Here is a 13,369-nt window from a genome sequence, read left to right as displayed (position 1 = left end):
TATGTGTGTGTGTGTGTGTGTGTGTGTGTATGTGGTCACCTTTGCGAGACCAGCACGATGAGCTCCCTGACTCTCCATGTACACAATGTACTTGGCAAAGTCTTTGAACTCCTCCATGGTGGGCCGAAAGGTCATGATCTTGCAGCTGGAGTTCTGAGCACTGACTGGTGGCGGTGGTGACAGTAGCACAGGGGTCTGGGGGAGCTCAGAACCTGGAACAAGTCCTGGGGCTGTATCTGGGGTGATTTCTGGAGCAACATCGTGTTCTGAGGTCCCTGCTGCGTGGGGGATTTCAGCTACTGCCGGCTCCTGGGGAGTGGTCTGGTCTTGGATCAAACTGGAGGTGAGAGCAGGAGGTGAGGCTGGGGCGGGGGGAGGAGTCAGCACCGGGTCCATGGGTGTGTCAGTAGCCATTTGGTGGTTGAAATGTTGCAGGTGAACCTGGAAGTGGGTCATTTCAGAATCAAAAAGACTTCATTAATCCCCAGAAGAAAATTCTGCTCAACCAGCACATTGCTTCCCCATGTGGTCCTGGTCCAGTCTTTCCTATTGGTGCTACTGATGACCCTTGATGTGGAGCACCAACACCAGGCAGCTCTGGGAACTTGTGGCAGATATGTTTGTACAACATGCTGATTAATACATGATTGTTATATTTATATTATTAAATCAAGAGGAGAAGCTACCTGCTGAAATAGGTCCAGTAAAAAGGCAAGCAGAGTTTAAAACGCTTCCTTGAATAGTTTTGGCATTTACTGGACCTGGACCAGTCCTTCATGTATTTACCAAGTGAAGAGCACCAGTGACCAAGTGAGCTGAACACATAATAAAGTTACATAATAAAGTATTTTATTGTATTGTAATTTCACTAAGCTGAGAAGGAAAAATAAACTAGGTTGGAATTATCTGCAAAAAAAACCAAAAAAAACAAAAAAACAAACAGATTGTAATTATTTAGACAGATATTGTGATTTAAACTGATGTTTTACCAGAAAAAGCTTCATGATTGGATTTTTGCCCTTTTCAGAACAAATTAAGATCCAAACTCATGTATTTTCTGACTTAATGCTATCTGTCCATGGAAACATTGTCATGGGGCGATTATAAATGCAGTGTTTTTACTCAAACTAAGGCGGCCAGAAATTGCTTTGAAATAAATTCTGATTTTTTCACACCAAATTCAATTTATGATTTTAATTATTTCCTTTCTTTCTTAAAAACAAACTAAAATGACAACGATATTATTCAAAACAACTTTTGAATTTTTTATCGATTTGTCCTTCCAGTATTTGAGATCTCCTCTTTGGCCTAAATATGACAAATTGCAAAACTTATTTTTAAATGTGTTTTTTTTTTTTGCAAATTGCACCATAATTGTCCAAGTGGTGCAAAGCTTTCCAAGATGGCAAACCCCATTTTCTCCCCCGCAGTTTTGAGTCGCCTTTTATTTTGTGTTTTCCACACACAGATGCAAATACAGGCTCCTCCTTTGTTACTTCACTGAGTGAGACAGAGCACTGATGCCACTCCTCAGTAAGGAAAGTCACTGTTTTATTTTATTTTGCCCCTTCAAAATTTTAATGAGAAATATTATCAATTACATCCAACAAGAAGTGACACACTGGGAACTCTGAACAAGTTTAACATCTTAATTACCATATATAAACAAACAAACGCAGGAAAAAGGTGTGGGTGGGTATGTGAGTACAGAGTATAAATGTTAATGGTTCAACATTAAAAAGGGCAGTGAAGATCACAATTCTCTAAATAGTTCTTGAATTATAGCCACAGTATTAAGACATTTATTATTACCATTCATTTACTAAAAACCGCCCCCGAACTACGGGAGCCGAGAGGGGCGTCTGTTACCGGAAGTTAAAGAGAAAACCGATTTTCATTCCAAGCTATCAGTTGGAATAAGTCGATTAAAGCAATTTATCACCCAGCGCTAAACCCAATTTTCCTATTTTAAATGGCACGTCTGATTTTTCAGTGAACTGAGTAAATATTCAGGATTCTACTGTCACATTTTAAAGCCCTTCTGAACTGAAACACACGTTAAACGGAACAGATGTGAGTGAATCAGATAATCAAAAGCATCAACGTCTTTTCAAACACCTCATCTCCAAACAGGTGACATGAAAACATCAGGTCCACAGCAGAAGGTAAACACAGGAAGCAGGCCGAACTCACCAGCTGTCCTGAGATTAAAACAATCAGCCCCAGGGGGTTGAACACATTTAACAAAAAGGGATGGACACCGAGAATATGCTGATTTATCGGAGTCTGATTTTCCAGCACGACAACAGTGACACGTGGTTTGGACAGTCTGTGTAAGAACAGACAGCATCACATCATCTGCTGTCAGTTTGAGGTTTCAACTTTCTCTACATTTCTACCAGAGGGAAACCGAAAGGTCATTTGCATCAAACCCAAAACAGGCAGCTCGATGAAAACACAGAGCTGAGCCATCACTCGTTATATTAAACATGCAAATAAATCCCACAGGTAGCTAACATCTGTCTGCATCTACACGGTGACCTAATCTGACTCTTAGGAAGACAACTTCTATCTCTGACAGGGACTGACCTGGAACCTGAACGGGAGGCCACATGACCCCCAGCTGTGTTACCACAACAAAAAGGGGCCTACAGGCCATTTAACTCCATCTGGGCCACAGACTCACCCGGCTCTACGGCCAGCTCCAGAGGATGGTGGCCTTACACCTCCCGACTGACCCTGACGGCGGAGTCCGAAGGAAAAGGACGCAGCTCGGCGTCAGAAGAGCGGGTTGGAGAGGCTGCTGCTGGGGGGGGGGGGTGGCACGGCTGCTCTGCACAGCAACTGATAGCATTTCATTGAGGATGACAGCGGACTAAAACCTGCAGCTGGGGGAAAAGACGGTGCAGTCCCGGGGTAGTTTGATGCACCAGCCTGAGCTGCATTGACGCCCCGCAGCAGCAGCCTTCAGCCCCCTTTAAACACAGCTGTTCTCCGTCCGGTTCTTCGGCTAGCTGCTGAGCTAACGGCTAGCTAGCTACTTCCATATCTGCAGTTAGCAAGAAAAAAAACAACAAAAAAAAAAAAAACAAAACACCGCGACGACTGAAGGCAAACACCCCAGATAAGAGGGCACGGACTGGGCGGGGAAAGGAGCTGGATCCCGGTCGGCCGGTCTTACCTCCTGCTTCGGACGGTCGTTTTTCCCCGTTTTTCCGTCAGTTCGGTTCCGTTTTCTGAAATCTGACCGGATCGGTTTTCTTCGAGCCTTAGCTAGCCGAGGCTGGTCGAGGTCACGCCCACCTCCGCCTTCTGATTGGTTGGATGACGTAGACGCTATGACGCACGGCGGAAAATTCGTCGACCCGATTGGTTCATTCTGTTACGAACAGAGAAATGGACCAATGAGAAAAGGCGCTACGTTGTAGTCGCGTCCCGGTGGCAGTATTTAAGCGCCGTGCACGCCGCACACGTACACACGGTCCGGTGAACTGCGTGAAGAACATCCATCACTCAGCTCCCACCTCGGCGGTGTGCAGAAAAATCAAAACAAGATCATTTTCTTTTTTTATTGAGTAACACTGAAAATGTATTGACACATTTTTGCACCAAACGTGTGCAAGCATTTCTAAAAACTACGTATCAAAAACTACAACGGACTAAAATAGAAAATATGCATTTCCTGCTCAATGCAAATCTTTGCCTCCATCAGAACTCATGTGGATGGACTTTGTCACACTGCTGCTGAAACTCAACACCAAACATCACGATTAAAAAAAATTATAAAAAAAAAAAAACAAAACAAAGCCAACGGCAGAGGGAGCAGACAGCTCAGTCAGATCATTTAGCTGAATCAATCACACTTCAGCAGCAGTGTGTGGGACTTCTGTTTTAAAGGCAGGTAGGATGAGTTACCACAGGAGACTGAAATCTGACTGAACAGCCTCTTCCACAGAGGGCAGTAATGGATTACACAAGATGAAAGGTACACATTTAAATTTTACACTCCCCCCCCCCCCCCAAAATAAAACAAGTATAGTTTCTAGACTCATTTAGGCTTAAGTGTCAGGCTCAATGTCTACAGAGATAGATGGGAGCTCTACATTACACTCTTGTTCAAAAACTTTAGCATCTTTGGACTTCATGAAACCCCCCCCCCCAAAAAAAAAAAAAACAAAAAACCCCGGTCATACAATCCTACAAGTGTTTGGCTTCAAGAATTTAATAAAGAGTTGAATTTTCAAAAACTCGTGTAAATGTATGTAAAATTTGTATGAAAATATGCAAGCAAGCAGTTTGATGACCATTTCTCCAACGTGACACTTTCTGAAGAGCAGAGAAACAAACCCAGTGGTTTTGTTAGAGCTCGTATTTAAGTTTCACCTACAATTTATCAGACGGTTCTATATTCAAACAATATCACCACAAAAAAAAAAAAAAAAAAAAAAAAAAAAGTTACTCATGTTAATGCAGTTCCAGTCATCTTATGCCAGGAAAACCTCGGCAGATTGCTGTATCTGATTTCCTGATAGCGAATCAAGCAGCAGTGTTCGTAAACAGACAAATCCTGAGAAGAAAACAGGAGACACTTACAGCAATAAAATCCAGACTGCTTGATCAGTTTGATAGACCTGGACCAAAACGACCAGCCAAATTAACAGTAGATCCAGATTCAACAAGGTCTTGGACAAGAATCTCCAGAAAGAGCTGGATAAACGGCGTAACCTCTTAACATCCTGTTTAGGAGTGATATAAACAGGGCTTTAGTTCAAAGTAACAGTTTTCATGGATAATATTAATATTAGTTAATGGAAGAAAAAAAAAAAAAAAACTGAATGCGAATCAAAGGCATTAACGGAGTAAGGGTGCAGGTAATTAGAAAAGAACGGTCGATTCATCAGCAACTACACATCATGGAAGTTCCAAAGTAAAAAACTGTAGCATTGAAGTCCACAAAATAAAAAAAAAAAAAAAAAAAAAAAAAAAAAAATTGTAGTTTCATAATCATAAAAATATATTAAGAGAAACTGATTCTTTATTGCCTCTAGTGAAAACTCCCCTTACAGTTTTAAAACACGGTTCCTTGAGGACTGAGGCTGCAGAGCCAATGATCATCGCCCATTGCTGTAGCCTGGGAAAAACTGATTTAGAATGTCTTGCAGAGATTTGTTGACAGTCATGGAGTAGTTTTTGCCCAGATCGTGTCTGCAGGCCGGGCAGGTGTACACCTCCGCTCTGAAGGAACGCTGAAGGCATTCCTGGAGTAAAAGAAAACCACCGTCAGTTCCCTGCAGCTCTGATCTGCACTTTAATTCAAATTCAACCGTTTTACCAGATCCCTCTCTTGCATTCAACACTTTGATTTTGAAATTCATCTCGTTGTGACCTTCGCTTGTAGGTGATTTCCTGCAGTCTCCAGAACAAAACAGTTTCCGTGGTGGGTGTAAGGCAAGGACGCATCATCAGATCAAAGGCTGCCTGACTATGACATTTACGAAAACATCTCCAACACCAGCACTGCTGCAGCTTTAAAAAGTTAAATCATGTACCAGAAACATCTCTGCTGTTGAAGAGCTGTGACAAAATTCCCTTTAATGGCACCATCTAGTTTTCATTTCCTGCTTCCCTTCTTAAACCCCAGTAAGTTTCTTACCCTGCAGACATTGTGTTGGCACTCTGTGGTGATGGGCTGATAGACCACTTCTTGGCAGCAGATGCAGAGGAAAACTTCTTGAACCTTATTCAAAAATTTCTGCAGAAACAAAATATTAAACATTTGAGAAGACATTAAAATGTGTTACTAACACAGAGCCTTCTGCCATTTCAAATTTGACAGTTTTACTGAGCACTTCACTTTCTTAGAGTTTAAAACATTAGTTCTCAATTACTGAGTTTCGCATGGCCCAACCCTGAAATATATTACAAAGCTACTTCACTCAGGTACCACAACTCCAGCTCTGAGGTCCTCCAACCCAGGTCTTTCTAAACACTAGAAGACCTAGAGTCTTTTAGCCTCAAACCAAGTGTGATGTTGGGCTCTGGTCTAAAAAGAAGTCCAGGTGAGGCCTTTAGCAGGAGACAGGCCATTTCTTTTAATTTCTTCAGTTTTCAGCTCTTCCATTTTATCATTTTGTTTGTGAAGTACTTTGATAATGGTCTGTGAGAAAAAAAAAATAAATAAATAAATCTACAATCTGACTCGACTGAAATCGATTTTCCCTCACCGGTCCAAGTGACAGTGACTCCATGGCTTCATCCCACAGCTTCTTGTTTGGCTTATCATTCTTGATGAGTGACTTCTGCTCCAGGGAGAGCTTATATACCTCAACCTTGATTTTTTTAGGAGCCTTTGCTGGTGAGGTCTTGGAGTCTGACAGAACCAAGAAACACATATTCCATTTAGTACAGAAATTTAGGGTGAAGCAGCTGTGCCATAAAAGATGAGTGCACAGCTCCAGTGTGAGTCAAGGAGTCTTCTACAATCAGATAGTGAACTTACTGCTGCCCTGAGATTTTCTCTTCCTCTTGGCCTTGCTCGGTGTTGCTGCTTCTGCCTCCTCCACTTCATTTTTGTTCTCCTTCTCTTTCTGATATCCAGCAGGATACTGAAACAAGGTCCAAGTAGCAAGAGCAAGTCAAGAGTCAGATCACATGTAACATCACAGATTTACCAAGAAAAATTTACAACATGCCAAGAGTCATTCTTCGAAGTTTTTCATAGATAAAGGACCAATGTCACCATGTGTTGGTCCATCAGCTAGAAGAGACTGACATGGAGACAGCCAGAACAATTAAACTGGCATCATCTGTACCTGCATGGTGAGACCAAGCTTCTTAATGCGCTCCTTGCCGTCTCTTGTCCATGGTGCTGGCTCGTCGTCATCACGTTTCAGCAGATATCGCCATACCAGGAAGCCAGACTTTCCCTTGTCTGGCCAGTACTTCGCCACCTGGAAGTCACACATTTAAAGTAAAAATACACATAGATCACCAATAATGATAATTAATTGCTCTTAAAGCCTGTTTTCAGAAAGTAATTACTGCCACCCTGCTCAGCATGAATATTTTCTGATGTGTCTACTCTTCCTCCACACCTTGTATATTCCGTCATATCTGTTTCCTTCCTCGGGACAATATTTACTGTGCTTGCGGCCCTTGCAGCTACGCACAACTCTGACTGGTTTGCCTTCCTTCCAGTTCTTGGACTCGGCTCCATTTTTCTCATTGACATGGACGTTGCAGTTGAGAGCCAGGGCCCTGCAGAGAACCAAACAAATAATTCAAAACCATTCAAATATACACACATACAAAAAACCCCCCCGACAAATTCTGAAATCCTGATGATTGAGGGCAGTCCTGAGGTTTATCCTACCGGTTCATGTGGGTAAGTGTCTGATCACATGACTGCTCGGCAGTTCTCTTATTTCCAGACAGATCTCGTCCACCGGAGCCGGTGTAAGTGAACTCATTACCATCATCCTAAGATGAAAAAGTACATGACAAACAAGTCCATAAAGTCAGTTTGGTGACAGAATGTAAGCACTTAGAGAGAAGTCTGGGTTTTATGCCTATTCTTGGCATTTCCCTCTGAAAACTGACATTAAGCCGCAACCCATTAAAGGTTGTCCTCTCTACTTGTGACATATTTGTAATAAAAAAAAAAAATTGTGTACCACATCATCCTCATAACCTCCAGCCAGGACCAGAGAGTAAGCGCCATCATTGCTCCTGCCATGAATCCCAGCTACATGTGGCCTGTGGACTCCAGACTCACTAACCTAGAAAAAGAGGTGGAACATTACTGTCTGCCACTGGGGCACTCTGCAGTCATTCAGAGTGTCACCACCAAGTACTGAGTTCAACAGGCCGCACGGACTGACCTGCACTCTGAACTTCCACAGGGAGCCAACAGGGACTCCAGGGATTGGGCCATAGTGATTGGACGGGACAATGGTGCACTGCTTGGTTCGACCAACACAGGCCATTCCCTGCACAGGGAGGAGTCAGACACTTTATAAATGTAAAGACTGTAAGTGTCATGTGGTAGGTGGTTCTACAACAGCACTGAGTCAGTCTCATTAAAAATTCCCTTAAAATATAATTTAACTGAAATTATTCATTCAAATCATATTTAGATGAAACACTTTGTTTGCACGGTCTGGCGCTGCCATCACCCACCTTGCCCCAGTCCCTCTGACTGGAGGAGCTGGCTGAAGCCATCTTTGCCTTCTTCTTGCTCTCTTTCAGTTTCTCTCCAGCCAACACAACCTCACTGGCATCATTACGGCAGCCTGGGCAATACCTGCAACAAGAAAGTGAAGATGACAACTTTTGACATGTTATGAAAATTAAACAAATAGCTTGAGGAGGACATGCTTTGTTTCCAGTACTCTTTTAATGTGTAAATTCATGAAAATTCAGATTCATGTGACAAAGCACTCTGTTCTATAGACACCCTCTTCTTAGTCTGAGACAAAAAGGGAAAACATTACAAGATTTCCATTAACAGGAGTCAGACATCATTTGCCTTTACTGACCAGTCTTCATCTTCGGGGATGGAGGTGAGCGGGGGGTTCAGGCAGTAAGTGTGAAATGCCATGTCGCACTCGTCACACAACAGCTGTTTGTCAGGATCCTGTTTGATTCCGCAGATTTGGCAGTTACACCAGCGGCAGTTTTTTTTGGGATCATCCTTACAGTATTTGCACTCAGGGCCGTTTGATCCTGGAAAGTAAAGACAAACACTTCTCAACTGCAGAAGGCCAGTTTCATCTTTACTAATTAACTTTATGTACAGTGAGGAGTTAAAATCAAAAGACTTCAGTATTCATTTAATTTAAATAAAAAAAAGAAGAAAAAAAAAAGTTTGCTGCTAAATCTACAATCCAAAAATAAACAAGTCTTAGACCTACTTTTTAGTGGACTCTCAGATCCAGCCGGGGTTTCACTCTGAGAGCCGGGTTCCTCAATTTTGTAGACCTCAGTGAGGAAGATGATCCGGCAGTCGTTAAGAGAGTCACCAGCATCACTGCAAGCAAAAAAAAATTAGTTTGAGATGATTATGTTCATCTGCCACCAAAAGTACATGAGATAAATATTAGTCTGGTTAATCACCCCAAATAGTGCCACAAGCCCAGCTTTAAAAAACAGGCACAAAGCCAAACAAACCGTGTCCTTACCCAAGAAGAATCTTGGCATAGATTTCTCTCACAGAGCGCGTCTCCCTCTTCTTCTGAATCTCTGCGTCATACCAGTAGCCTCTCTCTTTGGGGTCATCTGGGTTGTAGTTGACCATAACAATCATTCCTGGCTCCAGCTGGTGCCACTGGTAGACTGTACGGGCTCGGGGACGAACGTCCTTGGCCAGCAACTCAATCACACCGTTCTCTGGGTAGCTGTGGCGATAAAGGTTTGCATCAGTTGGTACTTCAAAGACAAGCCACACATCACCACAGGTGCTTCCTACACTGAGCTGCCAGGGAGCGTGGCCTGATGGTGAGCAGCAACAACAACAAAACTCTGGTAAAAACTTCAATTTTCAGACGGGGTGGAGGAGACCACAGAAAACCCAAAGCTGCAACTGTTAAACCTCCACACTCCTGAACTCATTTGATTTCAATAATATCAGTCCCACACTGAGGATCCATCATAACAGTAAGTAATTTCTCAAGCTTACTTTAATTCAAGCTGGAGAAGGAACTTGCAATGTGGTCTAACACACTGCTATATCTACAAATATTTTACATTTCTTTTTCCCACTTATTTACAAGAGAAATTTGTGTCCCATCTAACTGAGAAAAAGTTTGTTCTCCTCCTACAGAAACTTCTGGCTGAACTCAAGTCTCCTGATATAACCTCAGTCAGGTGTTCACATGCAAATGTAAAACCTCAATCCTCCTCCAGCCAAGAGTGGGTCAAATATTAAATAAAGTTAATGTTGCCATTAATTTCACTTCCAACGCTACAGCTCTGAAAGACTGAGGCACTTTATTGAGCTGCACAGTGTCAACACAGTCATTATTCAGCCCCCACCAGCTATGGGAGTAATGATAACATTTGTCTTTTGTTTTGGTTGAGCGATTTGTAGTTTGTTGAGAAGATTTAATGTCAGTACTTCACGTAGCTCACAAGTCAGCATGCCCCCAAGACTATTTATACTAAATCTAAACCAGTTCTGTTCAGTTGTGAACTTTTGTCGTGTCTGTCACAATCTGAGTTCAATACACTGATAGCTGAAAGGTTAGTTGTGACAAGTTTTTCAACTCATAAGAATTTAATTTAACCCACCTCATCCCAGAGGAGCATCTACACATACAAACACCAGCTGGTATTGGCATAAAAAAAAGAAAAAAGATTCTTACTCTTCATATTTTACATGGTACAATATCTCTTCCTCTGTTGGCTGCGCCTCCGCGGCCTCCTCTTTAGGCATCTTTGTCGCCTTCGTAACATTAATGATCTGGGCCTCAAACCACGCCCCCATATTCAAGTCCCTGGCGTCCACCAACTCATTAATCTTTAAACACAAAAAGAGAAGGTTAGTGGGATTTTCAGACATCTTTTCAGTCCTCATCCAAATCGAGGCAACAGTAAATTAATGTTGAAGTGTAATCAACAGAACATCTCAGTCATGATAAAGAAGCGTAGAATTACATAATGAAACAAATTCAGAGACAGATATGCCAAAACTCCTGCATAAAACATTCTTGTGGATCAGGCACATAAAACAGCAGAGCAGTTATGCATTAAACTAAGTAAGGCAGCAATACAGGTTGAACGCAGAAAGACTGTCAAGTCTAATTCACAAAATATAGTAATTTACCTGCCAGCCAGACTCAGAGCCTGCATGAATACTTGTACGAGGATGTTGCAGATTTAGATAATATGTTGGACATTTTCATTAAACCAGACACCAGCTGTTTGACAGCAATATAAACTTCATTGAATGTCCATGTCTAAGTAGTGTGTTGGATGCTGATACAGAGCAGCACATTCTCTTTTCTTTCTCTGCTCATCAGGCAGGTTAAACCCATGCTGCTGGCAGAGCAACACCCACCCCTGACAGGAATATCTGAGTTCCCACCTCCCCCATAACAAAAATAACTTGCAACCACAACATATTACTCCCAGATTAATCCCAAATGTTTGAGAAACACCTTGTAAAATCCAAATCCTGGATCGATGAGCTCTGGTGCGTTTGTCTGGGCAGAGGTGCCAGCGGTTTGACCCTCTGCCTCACCATGAGTAGAGCTCTTGTCAGACTCGCTCTGGGTTGAGCCACAGCCAGAATCAGAGTCAGAGAGCTCGGCTTCTTTGTCTTTGCCCTTGACAGCATCAACAGGGGGCATCTTCTGCCTCACCAGCAGCTGCACTATGTCATTAAGTCCCACATTGTAGTCAAATATGGTGTGGCCATCCTCCATCTGATGGGAAAAAAAAAAAAAAAAAAACTTTTTTTAAAAATCAGAACAAATTAATCACTGAACTGAAAATAAATGCATAAATAACTGAAAAAAAATGAATCTTCAGCTTTAAACTTGACACAATTACAGACGTCAATGTTTAAGACGTCATCTCACCTGCTTCCCACGGTAGAACAGCCGCTGTCTCTCTGGCTCCACCTTGAAGATTTCCATGATTTTGAGACGTAGCTCATCCACCTTGGTAAGTTTGGATAGGGAATCTACCCGGTGGGTCTCCTTCCCATCCATCGTGCGCACCTGAATCCACATTGCAGCTGCCCTGTGTGTCGAAAACCAAACCAGGTCCTATTATAGTCAAAGTTAGTAAGTTGACAAAATAAGTTGATTGTGGTGATTTTCTCTCATTAGGATGGTCGTTAATAGCCTCAAGAGCTCAAAAATACTTTTCATATCACCCCATGCTTACACACAACCATGAAAATTGATTCAAACTTGTGTTCTGTTTTCAGTTTGTCAGGAAAGTAAAAATTTTGTAGTATCTGGCATTAATTCAAAAGCTATAGCATACATTTCCATTGTAGTTCAACATGAAACAAAATGTATCTGCCAGTTATTTGAGTACTTAAATTTGAGTCCAGCTCTCTAAATACACATTTTTAAATCTATACAATGAATCTCTCAAGTCTTCAAAATAGTACATTGACATTAACAGCATTTCTAATACAACTGTAATGTGCAGTATGTCAAGTGCAAAATTCAAGTTTATTAGTCAAAACAAAAGGTCATTGGGTGCACTTAACAGAAATATAAGTCCAAATGAAGGTAAACGGCCCATCAAGAAGCTGGAGTTTGTTTTGTTCCCCCTTACAGAGCCACAGTGTGGATCTCTAACTGCAGATCATTTCAAATGGACGTCTGGGTGAGCAGCAGGCTGAAGAAGCTGCTGTCAGCTCCGGGCTGTCACTTCAGCACAACCAGAAAGGGAGGGAACGGGCTGATTTAAATACAGTGCGGGAAACCGAGCTGCAGGCCACTCCCAGCTCTTTTAAAACCAAGCACATCCGGACGCGAGGGAGCGCCAGCAAACAATGTGCCAACGCTCCGACAATAAAACCCGATTATTACCGTACAGGAGCCTCACCGTCGGGCTTCGCTCCGGGATGGAGCCATCCGAGGCTCCCAGCTGAGCTCCGGTTCGTTCCGAAGGAACCGACAAAACACACAACTTCCCCTCACCTGAGACTCTGTACCTCACACACACCGGGCATCTCATTTTAGAAAATAAAGTTAAAAAAAAACAAACAAAAAACACACAATTCATCACAAACAATACACGAAAACAAAAACAAAAAAACAAGGAAATGAGCAGACAGTTTGGTGTTGTGGCGGTTCCTGATGTTTATCAGTACACAACCGGGACCAAGTGTAGTAGAAATGGCCCCGTGTGTTACACGCTGTGCAGAAGCTGCACAGATAAACAACACAACACAACAGCTCGCTGTAGTCAAGTTCATCAACGAAAGCCACGTTACAACTTCTTGTTTCAGCTGAAGTGTCACCGATAGGAGACCGGACTCCACGGAGGAGGACCCCAACCGTCCGGGTCGGTCCTCGGTGCCCGTCCCCGGTCCTCCGTCCTCGGACCGAACTCGGTGGAGTGGACCGACAGAAACGAGGCAGGACTTTGTCAAGTTAGCTAACCGGAGCAAGCTAGCTGCCGGGTGGAGAAATCAATGAGCGGCCGTTTAAAAGTGAACAGAATGAGAGGAAAAGCTGTTTCACCTGTTTGTTCGTCCGTCTGAGAATAAAAAAGGGACTTTTGTGGAATTTCACGCAGTTTTCCAGAATCAGGAGTTCTCGGCGGTTGGTGCGACTCCGTCTGCTCACACACTCATCAATGACTTCTCTTCAACACTTCCACAGCCCGCCCGCTCCACAAACGCCGG

General features: G+C 42.8%; 2 protein-coding genes across 4 annotated transcripts in view; both read right to left on the bottom strand.

The window, feature by feature from the left end:
• Nucleotides 1–3,293, bottom strand: part of kdm4b (lysine (K)-specific demethylase 4B) — a 28,182-nt gene extending 24,889 nt beyond the window's left edge. For both annotated transcript variants that reach the window (XM_029499928.1, XM_029499930.1), the window contains exons 1-2: nt 3,182–3,293; nt 40–441 (exon numbers count right to left, since the gene is read on the bottom strand). In XM_029499928.1, coding sequence (XP_029355788.1) covers nt 40–414 — 375 coding nt within the window. In that variant the 5' untranslated portion in view covers nt 415–441; nt 3,182–3,293. The remainder of the gene's footprint in view (nt 1–39; nt 442–3,181) is intronic.
• Nucleotides 3,294–4,438: 1,145 nt separating this feature from the next.
• Nucleotides 4,439–13,316, bottom strand: uhrf1 (ubiquitin-like with PHD and ring finger domains 1). 2 transcript variants are annotated; one of them, XM_029500067.1, is made up of 17 exons: nt 11,580–11,732; nt 11,157–11,423; nt 10,362–10,516; nt 9,180–9,395; nt 8,913–9,028; nt 8,538–8,724; nt 8,179–8,302; nt 7,881–7,988; nt 7,674–7,778; nt 7,373–7,479; nt 7,095–7,257; nt 6,813–6,950; nt 6,500–6,605; nt 6,225–6,370; nt 5,654–5,752; nt 5,065–5,258; nt 4,439–4,736 (listed from the first exon to the last, which is right to left on the bottom strand). In XM_029500067.1, the coding sequence occupies exons 1-16, from the start codon at nt 11,730–11,732 to the stop codon at nt 5,112–5,114; spliced, it is 2,337 nt and encodes a 778-aa protein (XP_029355927.1). In that variant the 3' UTR covers nt 4,439–4,736; nt 5,065–5,111. The 2 variants fall into 2 exon arrangements, with proteins under 2 accessions (XP_029355927.1, XP_029355926.1); XM_029500066.1 differs by lacking the exon at nt 4,439–4,736 and adding an exon at nt 13,206–13,316 and having other exon boundaries at nt 5,112–5,258; nt 11,580–11,742.
• Nucleotides 13,317–13,369: the final 53 nt, after the last annotated feature.

This window comes from Echeneis naucrates, chromosome 4 (genome assembly GCF_900963305.1).
Source record: "Echeneis naucrates chromosome 4, fEcheNa1.1, whole genome shotgun sequence".
In the NCBI taxonomy this organism is placed as follows: domain Eukaryota; kingdom Metazoa; phylum Chordata; class Actinopteri; order Carangiformes; family Echeneidae; genus Echeneis; species Echeneis naucrates.
This window is presented reverse-complemented; position numbering and strand designations above follow the sequence as displayed.

Excerpts from the sequence above, each read along its gene's own strand:
- uhrf1 (XM_029500066.1), bottom strand. The coding sequence starts at position 11,732 with ATGTGGATTCAGGTGCGCACGATGGATGGGAAGGAGACCCACCGGGTA. Across the intron at positions 8,303-8,537 it reads ATCCCCGAAGATGAAGACTG|GTATTGCCCAGGCTGCCGTA; the intron begins GTCAGTAAAGGC and ends TTCTTGTTGCAG. Across the intron at positions 5,753-6,224 it reads AGTCACTGTCACTTGGACCG|AAATTTTTGAATAAGGTTCA; the intron begins GTGAGGGAAAAT and ends TTGTTTCTGCAG.